This window comes from Rutidosis leptorrhynchoides, chromosome 6 (assembly GCF_046630445.1).
Source record: "Rutidosis leptorrhynchoides isolate AG116_Rl617_1_P2 chromosome 6, CSIRO_AGI_Rlap_v1, whole genome shotgun sequence".
Classification (NCBI taxonomy): Eukaryota; Viridiplantae; Streptophyta; class Magnoliopsida; order Asterales; family Asteraceae; genus Rutidosis; species Rutidosis leptorrhynchoides.
The window spans coordinates 26,177,063-26,202,019 of record NC_092338.1 but is presented as its reverse complement, the minus strand read 5'-3'; the positions used below and the strand labels follow the sequence as shown (position 1 = coordinate 26,202,019).

At 37.8% G+C, this 24,957-nt stretch overlaps 1 protein-coding gene across 1 annotated transcript; it reads right to left on the bottom strand.

The window, feature by feature from the left end:
- Positions 1 to 94: 94 nt before the first annotated feature.
- On the bottom strand, positions 95 to 1,024 carry LOC139853501 (uncharacterized). The gene has a single exon (XM_071842892.1). The coding sequence runs from the start codon at positions 1,022 to 1,024 to the stop codon at positions 95 to 97; it is 930 nt and encodes a 309-aa protein (XP_071698993.1).
- Between the last annotated feature and the right edge of the window lie 23,933 nt (positions 1,025 to 24,957).

Here is a 24,957-nt window from a genome sequence, read left to right as displayed (position 1 = left end):
ATAAGTTGCCCCTGCGTTTTTTAGACCGAAGGGCATCTTTTGATAACAATAAATTCCCTTGCTGGTGAAGAAGGATGTTTTTTCTTTGTCCTCCTTAGCCATTTTGATCTGATGGTACCCTTTGTAAGCATCCAGGAAGCTTTTGTATCGGTACCCGGTTAGGGATTCGACTTTCCAATCGATTTCGGGTAGGGGTAACAATTTTGGGACATGCTTTGTTGATGTTGGTGAAGTCGACGCACATTCTCCATCCTCCGTCTGATTTCTTCACCATCACGGGATTAGCGACCCACGAGGGGTATTTTGCTTCGCGAATTATTCCCGCTTTTAACAGGTCTTCTACTTCTTTACATGCCGCTTCGTCCCTTTCTGGTGCCAAGTTTCGTTTTTTCTGATGCACTGGTTCGATGTGTTTGTGCTCGTTGAGTCGATGCTCCGTTATGAAGGACGACCCTTGTACATTGATGGTTCGTGGTATCCCGGTCATATCGCTATTTTCCCAAGCAAATACATCCACATTGGCTTGAAGTAACTTTCGGAGCTTTTGCTTGGTGGATGCTGGCAAGTTTTTTCCTATGCTGATCTGCTGATCCTGAAACATCGGGTTTACTGATATCTTTTCTACTTGTGGATCCTCCTCCGAAGCTCCTAGGACACACTCGGTTGGCTCTTTCATTGTTTCTTTTATGGCGAAGATTACCTTATTCCTGTCATACGTTGATGCGAGGGTGACGATCCCCTCGTGGGTGTGGAATTTGACCATTTGATGCACCGTGGATACGATTATACCCATCTTTTTCATAGCTACCCTCCCGAGCAGGATGTTATGTGGGGAGTTTGCTCGGACTACCACGAAATCAATGGTTTCTGTTCTTGCTAATGGTGGTTCCCCTATTGTGAAGTCGAGATCAATTTCTTCGATGGGCCAACACCTTTCTCCAGAGAATCCAACTAAGGGTGCTCTTGGGGTACCTAACCATGCTCTGATGGTGGGACTTAGCCATTCGAAGCAATGTTCGTACATCACATCATAAGCACTTCCACTGTCGAGGTATATCCTTCGTACCTCTCTGTTGAAAATCTTTCCATTTATGGTGACCGGTAGGTCCGAAGGACATATGGTATCGAGGGCCGGGAACGACACTTCACTCCATTCTCAGATGACACGACATCTTTCTCTTTTCTTATAAGGCTGGTGTGAATCTATTGCCAGGATTGCATTTTCTGCTTCTTGCCTCGTATCCTCCATTTTCTTTTCATGTACCCTCTCTTTCTTTGGTTCCCGAATTCCCTTTATGAGATGGGACAGTTTGCCCGACTTAACAGCCTCCTCAATGGCTGTTTTGAGGTTGAAACATTCATCCGTATCGTGCCCAAAATCATTGTGGAAGTCACAAAACTTGGTCATATCCCTATTTCTTCCTCTGTTGGACATCTTTCCCGGGGTTTTGAACTTGTTGGCGGCTTTCTCAGTTGCTAGGATTTCCTTGGGAGTTTTTATTAATTCCCCCAAGATCCCAGCTCCGGTTTCCCTTCAGTAAGGATGGAACCTCCCCCTATCCTCTTTTCTACCATGTTTATCGTCCCTTCTTTCTGACTTCTCTTTTCGCCTATTCATAGGGGTGTCGTCTAGGACGAAGTTACCGGCTGTTTCCTTAGCATCTAACCATATATATGTCTTTTCTAACAAAGCTTCATAAGTGCTTGGTAGGTCTCGGCTAAGATGTTCAATGAGAGGCCTTACCCTAGATCCGTAAAGTAACCCAGATATTCTTTGGGATTCTGGTAGGTTGGAAATTTGCTGTTTCGTTGGTATACCTAGCAAGAAAGGCTCTAGAACCATCACTATCCTTTTGCTTTATCCCATGAGCGGCCACATGATTCTTCTTGTGTCTCTTTTGCTGACTAAACTTAGACCTAAATTGCCGTTTTAGGTCGTCGAAGCTAGCTACGGAGTTTCTTGGTAGGGAATCAAACCAAACCCTAGCATCTCCTTTTAACATGTAAGAGAATGCATGACATGCTACGGGTATGTTTTGACGCCCCGTACAAAACCATCGTGTACGATTCGTCAACAACAGGATCTTTACACGGTCAAACACTATATGCTGTTTGAAAACCAGTTTGCATTCAAAAAAAAATAGCGTTTTACAAAAGATAACGTGCATCCTACGAATAGGAGAATAAACATAAGTACTTGACCCTAAGGTCGTTACAAAGCCATTGTTTGAAATTAACATAAACTACGAATGCAACAGAAAAGTTCCATGAATGAGACATCTCTAGTAATGCAGCGGATAACTAATACAGCAAGTCCTTAACAGCATGACAGCAAATCTAACAGCAGAAGCAAGAAACCTCTAGGCACCTGAGAAATACATGATTAAAAGTCAACACGAATGTTGGTGAACTATAGTTTAAATTGTAACAGTAATGTAAGGTAGGCCACGAGATTTCAGTGTAACAAAACAGTATGAAAAGTATATGTATAACCGTGGGCACCCGGTAACTAGACTTAACATTTATAACCCCCTGAAAGTACACTTGGTGAGTGCGTATGTTCATGAAGTATTAAACACCCGTTAAATGCTAGCGCGACTAGCCAGAGTGGGGATGTCAAACCCTATGGATCCATATCTAAGATTCGCGTTCACCGGTTCAAAAACCAATGACTAAACGTTACCGTGCTAAGGGGAATGTTTATGTCGTTGTATAACCCACACACATATAAAGTTTAAGTACTCGTGCCTAGTATGTAAAACGTAAAAAGCGCATGTATTCTCAGTCCCAAAATAGTTAAAGTAAAAAGGGATGCTATAACTCACAGTGATAAAAGCGGTAAAGTCGGTAATGAAAGTACGCAAGTAGTAAGTCGGTCCGAAAGGTCGTCAACCTAAATCAAGGGTTACTAGGTCAGTAGGTTGTATTTATAAATTCTAATAGTGCATAAAATAAGTTTAAGTGTCATCATCATCATCGTTCATCATCATAAAAGCTAAGTAAGTTTGACAAGAATAGAGATCGAAACAATAGGCTGACTTCGGTCAGCTGTTACGACCTCTACGTAAATCGAAAAGATACATAGTCAGTGGCTATGGGTCCATATATGAGTCCCCTAATCGCTGACCCATTTTCAGAACCTAACTTGTCTTCGTTTGACCGTGCTGACGGTTTAAGTGCGAGTAGGTCCGAATTTTCAGCACAACGTTACAAAGGAGTATTGACTTTCGGAAGGCCATAGATCCTAAATCGTAACTCGGATTAAGACGAGGTCTAAACGGAAAATCATCTAATCGAAACAAAATAACTTAAAATCAACTTTAAAGTAGCCCAGGTGGCATGATCAGATACGAAAATTGGTGGACAAGTGCTCTGGTGGGGTTCTTGGTGCTTGATGCTCATCACGGTTCTCATCCTTGATGCTTGTAGCTTCAAGTGTACAACTCGTTGATGGTTTAGCATCACTTTTGACCAAGATTCCACCATAAATACATAATATGTTAAGACCAAGTGGTAACACAACTCATTTAAGAGTCTTAGATGGATGATGAACCAAGGTTACATCATATCCTTAGTCTTAACACAATTACAAGTCCTATTTACAAACAAAGTTACAAACTTCACATCAATCAAACAAGTATGAACATGATCTAAGTCAAATGAAGTGATGGAACCCTAAGCTAGAGAGCTTGGATCCCTATTCACACCAGTTACAAGGTTGCAAAGCTAGAAAGCTTGAACCTTTAGTGTTCTTGAAGATCTTGAAGCATAAAGCTTGGATCTTTAAGTTTCATGAAGACCATAAACACAAGTTTTGATCTTATAACAAAACAGCAAGATCATAAGCTAGAAAACTTAGATCCAACAACAAGATATGAAGATTCAAGCTAGAAAGCTTGCATCTTGGTTGTTCTTGAAGATCTTGAAGCATAAAGCTTGGATCTTTAAGATACATGAAGATTACAAACACAAGTTTGAATCTTTTTACAAAATAACAAGATTAAAGTAAGAAAAATATAGATCTACAAAGTTGGTGAAGATTCAAAGCTAGAAAGCTTGAATCTTCCATGTTCTTGAAGGATTCATGCTTGAATCAACAAGATATAATCAAGATCAAAGTTAAAGGAACTTGATCTTCAAAGAATGATGATGATGGCCACAAATTGGATAAAGGAAAGAGAAGAAGAAAAGTAAACTTACAAGAATGCTAGAAAGGAAAGAAGAGAGCAAGTGTGTGTGAAAATTCAAATGAGAGCAAATGTTAAATGAATGGGTTAAGGGTTGTATTTATAGGCAAATTTTAACAAGGATTGGTGAGGTGGATGGCCTCATGGCCGTAGGTCATAAGGGGGGAGGAGGGGACACAATCTTGCTTTTTGGTTAGTGGTTGTCTAAAGTAGGTACTTATGCTAGGATCCTATGTAACATTATGGATAATCCTTATCCAAATGCTAGTATGACTCATCTAATTAAATGGGCATTTATTTTATTTATTATGGGTCACTAGTAAATATTACTTGGGCTAATTAATTAGGCCACTAGCTAGAGTAGGGTGGGCTTAAGTCCAACAAGGTAGAAAGTCCAACAAGACTAACTATTAAGCTTAATTAAATTCCTACGCGTAATTAAGCATCCAAAAACCCAGGTAATTATTATTATAAAATAATAATTAATATTTCGCAGTCATAATATTCCGGTTACGACAAAAGTCAAACGTGTGCGCAGTCCGCGGTTTATTCGAAACGTCAAGTAACACTAACGGTTATAAAGGCTTCCGGTGAACAAGTTAAGTATCCTACGTACTCTAAGGCACGTTTTAACATATAATTGGAAGTAAACCACGTATATCAAGTTTCCAGAGTATAAAGTAGCACAGTACGCACAAAATCGCAGTTTCGCAAAAATACGAGACACGAAAGCAAGTCGAAAAAGTCGGGTCGTTACATTACCCACCTGTTATTGGAAATTTCGTCCCGAAATTTAAGCTGATGGTGATGGTGTCGGGAAAAGGTGAGGATACTTCTGTATCATTTGATCCTCTCATTCCCAGGTAAACTCAGGTCCACGCTTGGCATTCCATCGAACTCGGACAATTGGAATTTTATTGCGTTTCAAGGTTTTGACCTCACGGTCCATAATTTCGACAGGCTCTTCCATGAAGTGGAGTTTGTCATCAATCGTAAGTTCTTCCAATGGTATGATAAGTTCCGGTGGAGCAAGGCACTTCTTCAAATTTGATACATGGAAAGTTGGATGAACGGCACTCAACTGAGTCGGAAGATCCAGGCGATAAGCAACGGGTCTAACACGTTCCAAAATTTCAAAAGGACCAATATATCGCTGGTTTAACTTTCCGCACTTTCCAAAACGAATTACATCTTTCCAAGGTGCGACCTTCAACATTACCCGGTTACCCACGTTAAATTCGAAGTCTTTACATTTAAGATCAGCATAACTCTTTTGGCGATCACGGGTCGTCTTAAGTCTCGCCTGAATCTGAGAAATCTTCTCCGTCGTTTCATGGACTATCTCGGGTCCGATGATTTGCACTTCGCCTAACTCGGCCCAACAAATAGGAGAACGGCACTTGCGGCCATACAACGCTTCAAAAGGCGCGGCTTTAATACTCGAATGATAACTGTTGTTGTAAGATAATTCGGCTAGCGGCAGATGCCTTTCCCAAGACTTTCCGAAGTCAATAACATAGGCACGCAACATATCCTCCAAAGTCTGAATCGTTTGTTCACTCTGACCGTCGGTCTGAGGGTGATACGCGGTGCTCATGTCGAGACGAGTTCCCAAGGCTTCTTGAAAAGAACGCCAGAATCTGGAAGAAAAACGGGGATCACGATCGGAGATAATTGATAAGGGCACACCATGACGGGATACAACTTCTTTGATGTACAGTTGAGCAAGTCTCTACATTGTATCTGTTTCTTTCATCACTAGAAAATGAGCAGATTTGGTAAGACGGTCAACGATAACCCAGATTGTATCGTATCTGCCCACCGTTTTTGGTAGCTTCATGATGAAATCCATCGTAATTACTTCCCATTTCCATTGTGGGATTTTTGGTTGTTGGAGTAATCCAGATGGCCTCTGATGCTCAGCCTTAACCTTCGAGCAAGTCAAGCATCTCCCAACATAAGTTGCAACATCCTTCTTAAGATTTGGCCACCAATACTGTTCCTTAAGATCGTGGTACATTTTTTTGGCTCCTGGATGAATTGAATATCTCGACTAGTGGGCTTCATCAAGTAAAAGGCTTCGTAAATCTCCATAACGAGGTACCCAAATTCTTCTGGCATAACATCGGAGTCCAGACTCCTTAACCTCGAATTTAGAGACCAGGATGTTCAGGTATTCACGAGATATGTTCTCCTCCTTAAGAGCCTCTTTTTGGGCTACCTGGATCTGACTGTGGAGGTTCGAATGGATGGTGATGTTCAGAGCCCGAACACGAAGAGGTACCGTTCTCTCCTTTCGACTTAAAGCGTAGGTTACAACAATGGCCTTACCAGGATGGTAACGAAGGTCAAAATTATAGTCGTTCAGCGTCTCAATCCATCGTCATTGTCTCATGTTCAGGTGCTTCTGATCAAAGATGTGCTGAAGGCTTTTGTGATCGGTGAATATGGTACTCTTTGTCCCATAAAGATAGTGTCTCCACAACTTCAAAGCGAAGACAACGGCTCCAAGTTCGAGATCGTGAGTAGTGTAGTTTCGCTCATGAATCTTCAGCTGACGAGATGCATAAGCAATGACCTTCGTTCTTTGCATCAATACACAACCAAAACCATTTTTCAAAGCATCGCAGTACACAACGAAGTTGTCACTGCCTTCAGGAAGAGATAGGATAGGTGCGGTGGTTAACTTCTGCTTCAAATCTTGAAAAGCTGATTCGTGTTCTTTTTCCCAAACGAACTTCTTCCCTTTGTGAGTCAGTGCGGTCAAAGGATGCGCAATCAACGAAAAACCTTTAATAAACCTTCTGTAGTAACCGGCAAGACCTAGAAATTGGCGGATGTGAGTTGGAGTAGTGGGTGTCTCTCACTTGCTGATAGCTTCAATCTTGGTGGGATCAACTTTGATACCTTGATCACTCACAATATGACCCAGAAATTGGACTTCCTTCAGCCAAAATTCACACTTGGAGAATTTGGCATAAAGCTGCTCTCGTCTCAAGAGTTCAAGCACTAACCGAAGATGTTGCTCATGTTCTTCTTCGCTCTTGGAGTAGATGAGGATATCATCTATGAAGATGATAACGAATTTATCCAGATAAGGCTTGCAGACACGATTCATGAGGTCCATGAACACGGCTGGTGCGTTGGTTAATCCGAACGGCATCACGAGAAACTCGTAGTGACCATAGCAGGTTTTAAATGCAGTCTTCATCACATCACTCTCTTTCACCCTCAACTGGTGGTAACCGGATCGCAAATCGATCTTAGAGTACACGCTCGATCCTTGTAGCTGATCAAAAAGATCGTCAATTCGGGGAAGAGGATATCGATTCTTGATCATCAATTTGTTGAGTTCGTGGTAGTCGATACACATGCGAAAGGATCCATCCTTCTTTTTCACGAATAAAACGGGCGCGCCCCAAGGCGACGAGCTCGGTTGGATAAACCCTCGGTCGAGTAATTCCTAAAGTTGACTCTGCAATTCTTGCAGTTCTGAAGGTGCCAGACGATAAGGCGCACGAGCTAGGGGTGCAGCTCCCGGAACTAGATCAATTTGGAACTCCACTGCTCTGGGTGGCGGTAATCCAGGCAACTCTTTCGGAAAGACGTCAGGGAATTCATTCACGATTCGCACGTCATTCACACTCTTCTCCTCTGATTCTAAGGCCTTTACGTGTGCTAAAACAGCAAGTCGTCCTTTCTTCATGATCTTCTGTGCTTTCATACAACTAATGAGGTTCAGCTTCGAGTTACATCTCTCTCCGTAAATAGTTAATGGCTCACCATCTCCTTGTGGTATACGAAGAGCTTTATCTCCACGGATAATATCGGCCCTTACTTTAGTCAACCAGTCCATGCTGACAATCACGTCAAAGCTTCCCAATTTGATGGGTATCAAGTCAATTTCGAAATCCACGCCAGCTATGTTAATAATAGCTCCTCGGCCAATTTGGTCAACTTTCTCAAGTTTCCCATTGGCTACCTCAACTAGCATATTCTCCTCTAAAGGCACTAATGACCAATCTATCTTAGAGCAAAAGTTTCTACAGACATAGCTTCTATCGGCACCAGTATCAAATAGGACAGAGGCTAATAGATTGTTGATAGTGAATATACCTGTAACCAAGTCGGGGTTCTCACGGGCATCCCTTGCGTTTACATTGAAAGCTCTTCCACACGGTGGTCCGCCATCCTTTCGCTTGTTGGGACACTCATTCCTGAAGTGGCCCTGTTGTCCACACTCATAACACTTTCTTGGTCCATTGGGGTTGGTCCTCACAGCTGGGATGGGAATCTTGCAGTCCTTGCCAATATGCCCGGTCCTTTTTCACTTTTCACAGACCACATTACAGTACCCGGTATGGTGCTTGTAGCACCTCTTGCACTGCGGTAGAGTACCCTTGTAGTTGGGGTTCGAGCTAGGGGTCGGGTTGGGGTTCCTTTCGTCGTTATGCATCTTAGCGGGGGTTTGATCATAGGTTCTCCCCTTGTTGTTGTAGTCCCACTTATGCTTCTCACCACTGGCTCCCGATTCGGATTTACCCTTCTCCGGTTCTTTGCTGATAATTTGGTTCATAAGGGTATGCGTCATGCGCATAGCTGCCGGGACGTTGAGTGGATTAGAAGAGGTGACATTTCCTTGAATGGACTTGGGAAGTCCCCACAAGTATCGTTCCATTCTCTTAAATTCCGAGGTGACCATCGTGGGGCACATTAGCGCTAATTCCAGATACCTACGATTGTAACCATCAAGATCGTTGCCCACAACCTTTAACTCCCAGAACTCAGCCTCCATTTTCTGTATCTCTGTCCTGGGGCAGTACTCTTCGATCATGGCCCCCTTGAATTTTTCCCACGGAATGGCATAAGCCTCATCAAAACCCTTAGCTTGAGCCAGTGTGTTCCACCAGGTTAGGGCACCGTCTGACAGCGTACATGAGGCATACTTGATTTTGTTCGCCTCTGAGCAGTTGCTGATGCGGAACACGGCTTCTAATTTCTTAAACCACCTAGTCAAACCAACTGGCCCCTCAGTGCCACTAAAGTTGTGGGGCTTGCAGCTTTGAAACTCTTTGTAAGTGCAACCGTTCTGGACGTTCTGGTTAACCGGTGGGTCTGGGGGAATAGCATTTACCATGGCTGCGGCTACTCGTTCCGCAATCATTTCCTCAATTTGTGCTGCTGTGGGCGCTACTCTTTCGTTTGCCATTGTTCTTCTAAACATAAATTTTGACTTAAGTCAAAATCCGGCATTTAATATATAATAATACAGTATATGGTAAACAGGGGAACAACACAACGCATGCCAATTAAGTAACTCAACCAGGTACAAATACCGCAAAACCAACATACAGTAATGTAAATAGAACACTGTGCAAGAATTAAATAATACAAAGTTCCATTCATTAATAAAGAGTTGCATACATTCGCTTAGGTTCGTACAATACATAAGTAAAACATGAACTACAAACGAGATTACATAATAAAATCTACTACAAAGCCCTATGGTGACGGTGGGTAAAGGATGTCCATTACGTGGGATATCTGGTCCTCGAGCTCAGTTACCCGAGCACGGAGGATCTCCACCTCCCTCATCAGTTCCTCGACAAAGGGAGGGGCTGGCAGAGCAGGCGGTGCTGCTGGTACAGGTGGTGCCTGTGGTGCAGATGGTCCAGCACCGGAAGTAGATGCTGCATAGCGGTAAGGCTTACGCACGAAAGGATCAGCAGGTTAAGGCACAACCCGCTTACGGGCTGTAACCCTACGACGCTGACCATGTGCGTCAGTGAACGCTCGACCTCCGATGATCCCCGGAATAACGGTGCCGTCGAAACGGTACCGCTTCTTCGGCGGGGTGGAGGGTGGCTGTACAGGTGCATCATCAGGGTCCTCATCAGATTCATCGTCACTAGAGTCGTCTGTGGATGAGTCGTCGGATGATGAATCGTCGAAAACAGCTGGAGGTGGCGGCGCTCGGCGACCGGTAGTCATGATCCGGTATCTGAAAGGCGGGATCGGTATGACACGTCCATCAGGAAGGCGTCGGCACCAATGGTTATGCTCATTACGGAACGGAACGTCCTCGTATTCCTTGGGAATCACAACACCACCGGAGCGGGGCTGTGGCTCCGAGGGTCCTGGGGCAAGTAGAGCTGGAATCTCCGGGCGGTCCTGGGCTCCGTCTGAGGTGACCACTGGGGCAGGCGTACGGCTGCTGGTTCCGGAGGATGAAGCGCCGGGGTCACTGGTGGGTGTCGCCGACGGGATCAGAGGATCGGCAACTAGGGGTGGTCAGTATTTGGTTTGAAACCGTTTAACCCGAACACCAAACCGAAACCAAACCGAAAAAAACCAAACCGAATTTGAAAAATGGTTTTCGGATCGAGTCAAAACCATAACCGAATTTGAATTCGGTTTTCGGTTCGGTGTTCGGTTTTGAAAATTCTGAATTCGGTTTAACCGAAAACCGAATTCAAAACTGAATTCAAAATTTTTATATATTTAATTTGTATATTTATCTTTTAATGTCATTATAATTTGGGATCCAATCAATAAAATAGTTTCTCACCAATATGACGATTTGGTAGCTCATATTATAATTATGTTACTCAAATTATTATGTTCTTCTTTTTAATAATAGAAGTAGTAAACGTGATAATTAAGCTGTAAATATTAATAAATCATCGAATTCTTGATAATTAAATAGTATGTCATTGTTTTAGGTTGTAAATAACTAAGACATTAGTAATGCCAAAATTAAACTACCATCGTTCTCAAATTTTTCATAATATTTGGTTTTAACCGAAAACCAAACCGAATCCGAATTTGAATTCGGTTTTCGGTTCGGTTTTCGGTTTTGCCCAAAAAAATTTCAAAACCGAATACACCGAACTGAATACACCGAACAAACCGAAAACTGAACCGATGAACACCCCTATCGGCAACAGTGGCAGGTGAAGTGGCTGAAGAGTCTGAATCGCTGCCCAAAATGATGACAGGTGGAATATCCGACATCTGAACAAGGAAAAATAACTTTTCCATGTCAGTAAGTCATAAAGCAAGCACGTATTAGGCACTACAGCAACCTAGCATGGCAGTAATAATAACAGTGCTAAACAGAAATAACATGTGAAAGCAGATAGTAATCATGCAATAGCGGAAATAAGCATACAACAAGTTCGCATGGCAGTGAAGATAAGCAATAGCATGCAGTAAGATCATACAGTTGAAAAAGTAGGCAAAAGCATGCAGTAAGTTTCGCAGAAACAAGTAAACTAGCAAGTTGTAGATTAGTCCTATTAGTGAATCCTACTTAGGTTCGGTCTAGACTCACTAATGCAACCTAATTCCCTACAACCAATGCTCTAATACCAAATGTGACGCCCCGTACAAAACCATCGTGTACGATTCGTCAACAACAGGATCTTCACACGGTCAAACACTATATGCTGTTTGAAAACCATTTTGCATTCATAAAAAGATAGCGTTTTACAAAAGATAATGTGCATCCTACGAATAGGAGCATAAACATAAGTACTTGACCCTAAGTTCATTACAAAGCCATTGTTTGAAATTAACATAAACTACGAATGCAACAGAAAAGTTCCATGAATGATACATCTCTAGTAATGCAGCAGATAACTAATACAGCAGGCCCTTAATAGCAAGACATCAAATCTAACAGCGGAAGCAAGAAACCTCTAGGCACCTGAGAAATACACGCTTGAAAGTCAACACGAATGTTGGTGAGCTATAGTTTAAATTGTAACAGTAACGTAAGGTAGGCCACGAGATTTCAGTGTAACAAAACAGTATGAAAAGTATATGTATAACCGTGGGCACCCGGTAATTAGACTTAACGTTTATAACCCCCTGAAAGTACACTTGGCTAGTGCGTATGTTCACGAAGTATTAAACACCCGTTAAATGCTAGCGCGACTAGCCCGAGTGGGGATGTCAAACCCTATGGATCCATATCTAAGATTCGCGTTCGCCGGTTCAAAAACCAATGACTAAACGTTACCGTGCTAAGGGGAATGTTTATGCCGTTGTATAACCCACACACATATAAAGTTTAAGTACTCGTGCCTAGTATATAAAACGTAAAAAGCGCATGTATTCTCAGTCCCAAAATAGTTAAAGTAAAAAGGGATGCTATAACTCACAATGATAAAAGCGGTAAAGTCGGTAATGAAAGTACGCAAGTAGTAAGTCGGTCCGAAAGGTCGTCAACCTAAATCAAGGGTTACTAGGTCAGTAGGTTGTATTTATAAATTCTAATAGTGCATAAAATAAGTTTAAGTGTCATCATCATCATCGTTCATCATCATAAAAGCTAAGTAAGTTTGACAAGAATAGAGATCGAAACAATAGGCTGAATTCGGTCAGCTGTTACGACCTCTACGTAAATCGAAAAGACGCATAGTCAGTGACTATGGCTCCGTATATGAGTCCCATAACCGCTGACCAATTTTCAGAACCTAACTCGTCATCGTTTGACCGTGCCGACGGTTTAAGTGCGAGTAGGTCCGAATTTTCAGCACAACGTTACAAAGGAGTATTGACTTTCGGAAGGCCATAGATCCTAAACCGTAACTCGGATTAAGACGAGGTCTAAATGGAAAATTATCTACTCGAAAAAAACTAACTGAAAATCAACTTTACAGTAGCCCAGGTGGCCTGATCAGATACGAAAATTGGTGGACAAGTGCTCTGGTGGGGTTCTTGGTGCTTGATGCTCATCACGGTTCTCATCCTTGATGCTTGTAGCTTCAAGTGTACAACTCGTTGATGGGTTAGCATCACTTTTGACCAAGATTCCAACATCAATACATAATATGTTAAGACCAAGTGGTAACACAACTCATTTAAGAGTCTTAGATGGATGATGAACCAAGGTTACATCATATCCTTAGTCTTAACACAATTACAAGTCCTATTTACAAACAAAGTTACAAACTTCACATCAATCAAACAAGTATGAACATGATCTAAGTCAAATGAAGTGATGGAACCCTAAGCTAGAGAGCTTGGATCCCTATTCACACAAGTTACAAGGTTGCAAAGCTAGAAAGCTTGAACCTTTAGTGTTCTTGAAGATCTTGAAGCATAAAGCTTGGATCTTTAAGTTTCATGAAGACCATAAACACAAGTTTTGATTTTTATAACAAAACAACAAGATCATAAGCTAGAAACTTAGATCCAACAACAAGATATGAAGATTCAAGCTAGAAAGCTTGCATCTTGGTTGTTCTTGAAGATCTTGAAGCATAAAGCTTGGATCTTTAAGATACATGAAGATTACAAACACAAGTTTGAATCTTTTTAACAAAATAACAAGATTAAAGTAATAAAAATATAGATCTACAAAGTTGGTGAAGATTCAAAGCTAGAAAGCTTGAATCTTCCATGTTCTTGAAGGATTCATGCTTGAATCAACAAGATATAATCAAGATCAAAGTTAAAGGAACTTGATCTTCAAAGAATGATGATGATGGCCACGAATTGGATAAAGGAAAGAGAAGAAGAAAAGTAAACTTACAAGAATGCTAGAAAGGAAAGAAGAGAGCAAGTGTGTGTGAAAATTCAAATGAGATCAAGTCTTAAATGAATGGGTTAAGGGTTGTATTTATAGGCAAATTTTGACAAGGATTGGTGAGGTGGATGGCCTCATGGCCGTAGGTCATGAGGGGGGAGGGGGGACACAATCTTGCTTTTTGGTTAGTGGTTGTCTAAAGTAGGTACTTATGCTAGGATCCCATGTAACATGATAATCCTTATCCAAATGCTAGTATGACTCATCTAATTAAATGGGCATTTATTTTATTTATTATGGGTCACTAGTAAATATTACTTGGGTTAATTAATTGGGCCACTAGCTAGAGTAGGGTGGGTTTAAGTCCAACAAGGTAGAAAGTCCAACAAGACTAACTATTAAGCTTAATTAAATTCCTACGCGTAATTAAGCATCTAAAAACCCAGGTAATTATTATTATAAAATAATAATTAATATTTCACAGTCATAATATTCCGGTTACGACAAAAGTCAAACGTGTGCGCAGTTCGCGGTTTATTCGAAACGTCAAGTAACACTAACGGTTATAAAGGCTTCCGGTGAACAAGTTAAGTATCCTACGTACTCTAAGGCACGTTTTAACATATAATTGGAAGTAAACCACGTATATCAAGTTTTTAGAGTATAAAGTAGCACAGTACGCACAAAATCGCAGTTTCGCAAAAATACAAGGCACGAAAGCAAGTCGAAAAGTCGGGTCGTTACATATGTCCCATTTGGCCATTGGTGCTCCCCCTCGAATATACTAAGGAAATCATCCGGGTCGTCTTTTACCTCGTAGTAAATTAGGTGCGAGGGTATTTTCATTCCATCAGGGAATGCACAGTTTTGGATGTAGGGCACGAATGGGGTTTTTTGGTTTATCCAGAAGTTGCTGTTGGCTACGTTAGGGGGTAGTATTTGGTGACCTTGGGTGTAGCACATCCCCCCTGGGTTAGGAGGATATATCCAGGTGGTGGTCATTTGTTGTGGTGGGTGGTTCCAATTTTGGAAGTAGGCCTGGTTGGTCACTGGTGGTACCGAAGTATTTGGTTGGTTGCCTACAGGGGTTATCTCCACACATGATATGTTGGGGTGACATGGGGGTTTCCTTGGCCCCATATATATTGGTTGGGTTGCCCGAAGCTACCCCAGATCGGGTGAGGAGGTGGTACATGTATATTTGGCGCTTGGGATGCTAAGGACACAGTTGGAGCTGTCATGTTACAAGTGTAGAGGGGTGCAGTAGGTATAGTTAGGGTTACCTGAGAGGTATTGAGAGTTTCCCCAGCACGAGTCACAGTTTCTACCGACGAGTTTGCTGGCGGGATTCTAGGTTGCGAATTTTGATTCGGAGGTTCCATTTCTATCTCCTCGTCGTACTCCTCGCTTTCGTACGTTTGCATCCTTCTACTCTACAAGACCCATGTGTCCCTTAAGTTCTTTATCACTGATCTGATATGATCATAATTATTCAAGACAAAGTTTTTATCTATCAACGGTGGTGGTTCTGCGGAATGAGGCCCATAGGGGTTCGTCGAGACGAGTATAGCCGGAGTGGTGGGTGACCTGGTTAAGGTTCCCACAGTTGAGAACTCTAGTTGTGTTGAATATGAGGCTTGTGTGATTCTGGGTGGCGTGAAGCCTGGAGGTATGTGACTTTAGTTCGCCAATGTGTCGGTTCTTGCTCAACAATATGAATAAGATGTGAGTACCACGGATGGCGCCAATTATTTGTACAATAACCGGTGATTAGTATTGATATGGGGATATACAAGTTACAGAGATTGAGATTGAGTGATTGTGGTTTTGGATATATTCGCTGGCGATTCCCCGAAGGTAATAGTCAGGAGACTGTTTTACGCCACCGAAGCAAATGGTATAACATGATTGTGTTATTATATGTGTATGGATTGAATGTGGAATGTTTCCTGCATTCTATACCATTTATAAGTGGGATGGAACGGCTTTTCATACCAGTTCGCTAGTTCCCAATGATTTTGGATCACTAGTTGACTTTCCCTTTTGGTAAACCTGTAGAGGAAAGTCAGTTTGTCCCCTTTCCTTTGTGGTACAGGCGTGCACCGAGCTAGGAATAGTTTCGCTAGTCTTGACTTTGTAATTAATCTAGGTTTTATGGGCTCTAAGCTCACTTTTGTTGCTCTGATTCCATGACCTCATTCACCGTAGCTGAAGTTTCATTCGTTCCATATATTGTAGCCGTATCCTTCGAAGCAAACTTTGAAGCTGATAAATGGGCCGGAGGTGGGGTACACTATCATAACCCATTCACTTTTTGCTAATTCTATAGGCTGTTAAACCCGTTCTATATAAGCTAATACTTACTATTTACCATTTGGATCCATTAAATAAAATATTAAATATATAAATATAATATAGCCTAAATTTAGCAACTCGTGTATTTGTCAAAAGATCAACTTGTAATAATAACAAACCCGTTTGCTCAAAGGACTACGTCCCCATGAAAGGCGGATGTTTTGGCTACCTAGTTCACTACCATTTAGCATAGATAACGCTTGCTCTGCACATGCTCTAAAAATAGAGAACACGACAGAATAATAAGTACAAAAGAAAGAAAAAACTGAAAGAGGACATAAGAATAAATAGAAAATATTAACTCTGGAAACTTTTAAATGTTACAAATTGTACAAACCCGCAACGTTTGCCTACTGGAATCTTCACCTGAATTAGTTCACCGAACTGGCCAAACACCCGCCTCAAAGCTTCATCAGAAATATTGGGATCTAACCCACCAACAAATATTTGTAACATGAATGTAAATTGTTAACTGTTAAACTTACATACGCTACTACAAAGTGAAGAAAAAATACCCACAGTTTTATTGTTTGGGTCGCTTTCTCAGTGACTTGGTTGATCATTATGGCAGGGAGCTGTTGTGATGACCTGGAAATTTCTGACCAAATTTAAACTTAATCTTTATATGATTTCGACACGATAAGCAAAGTCTGTAATGATGAGTCTCAAAAAGTTTGAACTGTTTCATATATTCAATTGACCTTCGACTGCTCTCGGCGATTCACGAACAATTAAGTGTAAATAGATATGTGTGTATGTATATATAAATAATAATTCGAAATATAATTTGAAGTATTATATGTTATTGTTATTAAAAATTAATAAAATAAAAATAGGATATTATAATAATTATTATTTAAAATATATCTCTATATATAAATAAAATATATTAAAAAAATAAATATTAAATGATTGTAATACTCGTTTGATGTTCCGATTGATATTAAGCAAGTTAAATTCGAACTTATGTAATTTTAAAATAAAAGGTGATCCGAAAATGAGTTATATAAGTTATAGGCTTATTAAAAGTATATTTAGGATCTAATTATTTAATTTTAACATTTTTTTATATTTTACCCATAAATGAGAGGGACAGTTGATGTAATTTTTATTTAATAATTTAATGATCGAATTTTATACCATAATGAACAAAATAAATAAATGGACTCAATTTAAAAATTAGGGATTTTTAGGAACACTTTTATATTTTAACTGTTTAGCAATGGACACGAAATACCAGAGATAAACTGTCGGCAGAATTTAAATGTCTGTGAAATATTTGAGTTTTACTATTCTTGATTGCAATCTTCACAAAAGTCTTATAAATGATTGTACATTATGCGTATGAGAGAGGGACACAAGCATGAATCACAAACATTACTATACCCACTTCATTTACTTCTCTTCAACCTGTGCAAAACCCGACATCATGACCACCACCATCATCAAGCTTCCACTTTCCTCAACCACCTCTACATCACCGCCACCTAGCCGGACCACCCCCACCACCGACGACCATTATAATCACCATAATCATGCATCAAGACACCACCACCGTGATCACCAAAACCATGTGTTGTTGATAAACCGAACCACCATATCTTATCGTGAAACCCATGTGTTGTTGCTCTACTAAACCGAACCACCACCTTCAGCTCATCATCACTACACCCTACCACCTTCAAACGCTTCGATTAAACTCAACCCGATCGTTATATCTATTTCTGTTTTCGGTTACAAATCCAAACCAAAACTATCTAGACCCACATGATGATAACGCTGTCATGATGATGTTATGATAATCAATTACAAATGCATTGATTAAAAGATGATTATTTGAAGATTATAAAAAGAAAAGCATTTATATTATAATCTTTGTCACTTGTGGTCTCACACAACTTGACATTATTTCAAGACAGGGACGTTTCTTTTTATCATTTACTCTATTATGATTAAGGGTGGGACATACACATGAGAAGGACGATAGGTGTAAGCTTGTTATTCTATTTATTCTATTCGGTATATAAAAAAATATATATAAATAAAGCAAAACCCATTTGAATATTTTTACTACTGCCATTTCCTTACTAAGGTTACCAGCGAGATATTTCAATTTCTGGTAAAATAGCGATGAAGGTGATGCTTAAATATGAAGTATGATAATTATGAATGATGATGATGCACTGTGATAATGAACATGAGAGGATCACGATGATGTATATGGTAGTAATAAGGATCGTAATTATAGTTATGAAAATAACCGATTAGGATGATGATTTAGCATTTTTATTTTTATTGTTAAATGAGGATGACGTTTATGAGATGTTACGATGATGAATTATGAATGGTAATCGTGAAATATGGATAAAAGATGATACAGTAGATGATAACGTGATATAGATAAAGAATGATAGATGATGAGGACGATGGCGATATTTATACAGTGAGATGATGGAAATGCTAATGAAAGGATGACGAGGAGCTTGGATAAAGATGATGATAATGAAAATGATTATGGTAATGACGAAAATGATAATGAGAAGATAATAATAATGATGATGATCATGTTGATGTTGTTGATGATGAAACCGAAATGATAAAATGATGAATATGATGATAGTATTCGATGATGATAATTCGATAAATGATGAAGATGTATTTTGGGTATTGTGTTATGAAGAAGAAGATGAAACAGAAGATTATGGGTTAAATAGATATAGAATACAAGTTATAACAGAAATGAACAAACAGAAGAATGGTTAGGTACTTGTTGAGTGAACGGGAGGTCGCGGGTTCGAGCCCGGTCCAGGGCATTTCTTTTTAGAAAAGCTTTTGAAGGGGTATACACTCTTATTTTTAATTCTATTATTATTATTATTATTATTATTATTATTATTATTATTATTATTATTATTATTATTATTATTATTATTATTATTATTATTATTATTATTATTATTATTGTTATTGGTGTTATTATTATGATTAATGTTATTGTTGTTATTATTATTATTGTTATTATAAGTATTATAATTATTACTATTAGTATCATAATAAGTATTATTATTACTATAAGTATTATTAATGTTATTATCATTATTAATTTATCATTTTAGTACTACTATTATTATTATGATTATGATTAGGATTATTATTATTATTATTATAAAAATAATACAAGTTATTATTATTTTCACTAATATTAGTATTAATATCGTTTTTGTAATTATTAGTACTAATATTATTATTATTAACATAAGTACCATTTTTTTTTTACAATATCGTTATTATTTTTAGTATTATCAATATCAATAAAGTTATTATTATTAGTAAATCATTATTATTAAAATTATCATGATTTTATTTATCAATATTATTAATTACTATTAATTTTATGAAAATTTCTATTATTATTAATTTCATGAATATTATAATTATCACTATTATTTTTTTTACATTTATATTATCATTTTAACATTATTATTAATATTATCATGATTAGTATTACTGATATTACTATTAGTATTATTATTATTATTATTATTACAATAAGTATTATCTATGTAAAATATAATTATTACATATAACATAAGTATAACTAATATTACAAACTACTATGTTTTAATATATTAACTAATATATTATTATTATAACATTAATTAAATTATATATCAAATAGGTATTATAACATATTATAAGCATTAATAAAATTATATATAAAGATATTAATCTTAATACATAACAAAAATATATATAAACTTAGTTGATTTATATTATAATGTATTAATATATATAATTGATATATGTTCGTGAATCCGAGGCCAACCCTGCATTGTTCAATGTCGTCATATGTATTTTTACTACAAAATACAGTATTGTGAGTTTCATTTGCTCCCTTTTTAAATGTTTTTGCAATATATATTTTTGGGACTGAGAATACATGCGCTATTTTTATAACTGTTTTACGAAATAGACACAAGTAATTGAAACTACATTATATGGTTGAATGGATCGAAGCCGAATATGCCCCTTTTAGCTTGGTAGCCTAAGAATTAGGGAACATCACTAATTTTGAGAATTAGTGCACCCCTAATTGAGGCGAATCCTAAAGGTATATCTACGGGAACTAACAACCCTCATTCTGGAATTTGGAATGCTTTAGTACTTCGATTTTATCATGTCCGATGGGTGTCCCGGAATGATGGGGATATTCTATATGCATCTTGTTAATGTCGATTACCAGGTGTTCACCATATGATTGATTTTATCTCTATGCAGTTTTCGAAATGCCTGATATGAGATGATGTTTATGAAAAATGGAAATGAAAATCTTGTGGTCTATTAAAATTATGGAAATGATTTGATTACGATAAACTAATGAACTCACCAACCTTTTAGTTGACACTTTAAAACATGTTTATTCTCAGGTATGAATAAAATCTTCAGCTGTGCATTTGCTCATTTTAAAGATATTACTTGGAGTCATTCATGGCATATTTCAAAAGATGTTGCATTCGAGTCATTGAGTTCAACAAGATCATTATTAAGTCATTGATAGTTTGATATATTATGAAATGGTATGCATGCCGTAAATTTTTGAAGTGATGAAAGTTTGTCTTTTAAAATATGAATGCAATGTTTGTAAAATGTATCATATAGAGGTCAAGTACCTCGCGATGTAACCAAATGTAATGTATTCGTCCAGATAGATTAGGACGGGTTGCTTCATGTGGTATCAGAGCGGTGGTCTTAGTGAACCAGGTCTGCATTAGTGTGTCTAACTGATAGTCGTTAGGATACATTAGTGAGTCTGGACTTCGATCGTGTTTGCATATCAAAAAGTTTTGCTTATCATTCTTTGTCGGAAATCACATGCTTATCATCCTTAAGTCTAGACACGTCTTACTGCCTCTATTGCATAGACAGTGTATAGATAGATTCATATCTTAGTGTATCTGTTATTGTTACCTTTGTCTGACAGCTTCCGTAGATTCTTACGTAACTTATGGGATTTTAGTATTATATATGCATATGTAAATTATGTATTGCAGGGTACTAATCTACATCCTATAATCTATTTCTTATCGAAAATCCTTCATCTGATCGTACGAGATGAATCCCTCAACTAGTTCGAGTCCCTCAGATTCCGATAGCTATTTCGATAGTTATTCCAACAACTATTCCGACATGGATGTTCACCTAAGCTCCAGAAGCAGCGTCACCAGAATGAATCAGCCAATCAGCCATCCCCAATTCATCTGATGGGTTCGTAGTCTACTTAATCAATGGAGACACGAAGAAGGCGATCCCTTCCACCAACCGAATTCACCTCTTGGTGAAGAACCTGAAACACTTACCGGTGAACCTATCCGAAATACCATTTTCAGCCTCATTTCTAGAGTAGCTCGTCACGATTATATTCTATCCACAATTCTAAATCTTATTCATCCGCTCATTCCGATCGACAGTCATCCCGGAATAATAGAAGAAGTCAACGAACTTCGCGCTCGAGTAATCAATTTAGAAAACATGGTGCAAAACTTACCATCTTCAGCAACATCACCGGCACCAACAGTACCACCAACAACCCAAGTATCAACATCACATGCCTCAACATCTCATTCTGTACCCCGAGTATAATCTTCGTTCTACGTATCGTTCTACATCCTTGATCTTCGTTCGACATGATGATTATGTAATCTCTAATGTTTTAGAGATTATATATTCTTGTTCTAACGGTAAATCAAATGAGTTAAATATCATATTGACTCATTAAATCCATGATTACATCTGAAGAAAATATACATATGTATATATGTTTTCATAAAGTTTGTAATTAAAAATTCTTTTGTACAAACTGTTAATGGTGAAAATATTTTAACGGGTAGGTAATACCCAAAAAATATTTAAATTTCACATTAATAAGTTACACTGTACATTATTCGAATCTGATTCAACAGTCATTTACTATCCTACTTACATCCACAGATATACGAATCCGTTCACCACATAATAACTATTTTTATTCAATTTCATATTTGGATTTTGACCTATCAGAATCTAACAAGTGGCATAATGAAGAAAACATTGGACTGAATAAAATTTGTTAGAAACAAACGAATTAACTATGATAAAAATCTTGTTAAGAATCTACGCTAACGGTTTCCAGCTAACTGTTCCTAGCTAACTGATTACATTTTATTTATCGCAATTTAATTATCGCAATTTATATTCTCGCAATTTTATTTATCGTCATTTAATTTCTGTTATTTATTTTGCGCACTTTAAATATCGGGACACGTATACAAGGTTTTGACATATCATATCGACGCATCTATATATATTATTTGGAATAACCATAGACACTCTATATGCAGTAATGATCGAGTTAGCTATACAGGGTTGAGGTTGATTCTATAATAATATATATACTTTGAGTCGTGATCGAGTATGAGACATGTACACGGGTCACGAAACGTATTAATTAATTCGAATATAATATATTAAACTATATATGAATTATTGAACTGTTAACTGTGGACTATCAACTGAGGACTACCAACATTGGACAATTAAAATGAATTAAAATATTGATTATAACATATGAAACTAAACAATTCTTCAAGTTTGCCACTTGATTTCATCTTAAACCTCATTTGTATCTTGACGATTACAATATGCGATTCAAACCTTTCATAATTCTTGAAAACACTTCAATCGATAGGATGAACCAACCGCACTTCATCTATGAAAGAAAAGATTGATGCATATAGTTATGCACCTGAAAACACTCAAAACCTGAGTAAACGTTCAACACGTATCTGTGTTAGCTCCTTTGGCATTTTTATTATCAAAAATAACATTGCAATTCCTTTCCAAACTAGCTAATTTTGTCACAGCTCCATCAAATCAACTTTGACTTTTCAGTCGAAACAGATTTATTGTAACCTTGATATATAAGTTTGCTTTTCGTCATCGTTACCGGGGAACCGTTTATATTCCACCACATTAGCAGTAAACTTACCAGCCACTTCATTACTCATTGGCTCAAGTCGCTCCGAAGCACCATATTATTCGTTCATTAAAACTCTATCATATACACATCTGAATCTTGTAATGAGAATTGCCATACCAATTACCAAGAGTCAGCAATCAGTATTTTGAATCTCGCAGCGTTACTACATCAACAGTTATATGTATACATATAACATCTATCTCCTAAAATTATGATTTTCAATTCTGGAATTCTGAAAATCACCCAGTCTATGAATCAACACTACAAAATTCTGAAAAAGCTGATGAAGCAGCGCAAATTGAGGACTGTTTAAACAGTCAAAAGTTTGATGATAAAGAATGAAATGTTGAAAAAGCTCAAAGATTTGGATACTAAAAAATGAATTGAGCAAACCATGAAGGAGACTCTGAACAAATAACAAGGACTAAACTTGTACATAAAGAATCCTGATGATTCTGTATTTGATGAAATCTTTAGCGAACACCTTGCTTCTGAATCTAAACCCTTACGGATAAATCTTCTTCATCATCCTTCAATATTAGAAATTCCAAGATATCATCGTATCTTCATTATAAATATCCTCGATATTTCTGAATATATTTTCATAACTAATCTTATCTGAAATCATTTTGCGCTATCAGTATTATATCATATAAGAAACTATTAGTTTCTATATTCTGTAAACTTTCGAGTTGAAACTATGAATGTTTTTGAAGTAGTGTTGGGAACTGAAGCATGAGTTAGTATAATATAATGACACTTGATCAACATGATTATATTACAGTAAGTCATGCTGAGTTTCTAATAGAATGTGATGATTCACAGTACCATCATCATATGCCATGTTACATCTAATGACCCGTCCTAATCCATCTGGACGAATACATTACATGTGGTTACATCGCGAGGTACTTGACCTCTATATGATACATTTTACAAACATTGCATTCGTTTTTAAAAGACAAACTTTCTTTACATTGAAAGTTGACGGCATGCATACCATTTCATAATATATCCAACTATAATTGACTTAATAATAATCTTGATGAACTCAACGACTCGAATGCAACGTCTTTTGAAATATGTCATGAATGACTCCAAGTAATATCTCTAAAATGAGCAAATGCACAACTGAAGATTCCTTTAATACCTAAGAATAAATATGCTTTCAAGTGTCAACCAAAAGGTTGGTGAGTTCATTAGTTTATCATAAACATTCATTTTCATTATTTTAATAGACCACAAGATTTTCATTATTCAATAATCATACACTCGCAAGTGTTTAAAAATCATTCATATGGATTGAACACCTGGTAACCGACATTAACATAATGCATATAGAATATCCCCAAAACAGAAATCCATCTGTATAATATAAACTCGAAGTACTAAATCATACCATTTTCCAGTATGGGGGAGTTAGTGCCCGTAGATCTACCTTTAGGATTCGCGTCAATTAGGGTGTCTGTTCCCTAATTCTTAGGCTACCAAGGTAAAAGGGTGATATTCGATTCGATAATCCAACCATAGAATGTAATTTTCGAGTACTTGTGTCTATTTCGTAAAACAGTTATAAAAGCAGCGCATGTATTCTCAGTCCCAAAATTATAAAGAGTAAAAGGGAGCAAATGAAACTCACCCTACAATATTTTGTAGTAAAAATATTCATACGACGAAACGGAACAATGCAGGGTTGGCCTTAGATTCACGAACTTATATCATTTGTATATTTATTAATATACATAGTTGTAATCGAATAGTATATATATAAAAATTCATTAGTTATATACTTTTTATATTAATAATATATATATGTTTCATATATTTATTTTGTTATAGAAAATATTACTTTTCATTATATTATA

Coding starts and splice junctions, on each gene's coding strand:
- LOC139853501 (XM_071842892.1), bottom strand. CDS start 1,024: ATGTACGAACATTGCTTCGAATGGCTAAGTCCCACCATCAGAGCATGG.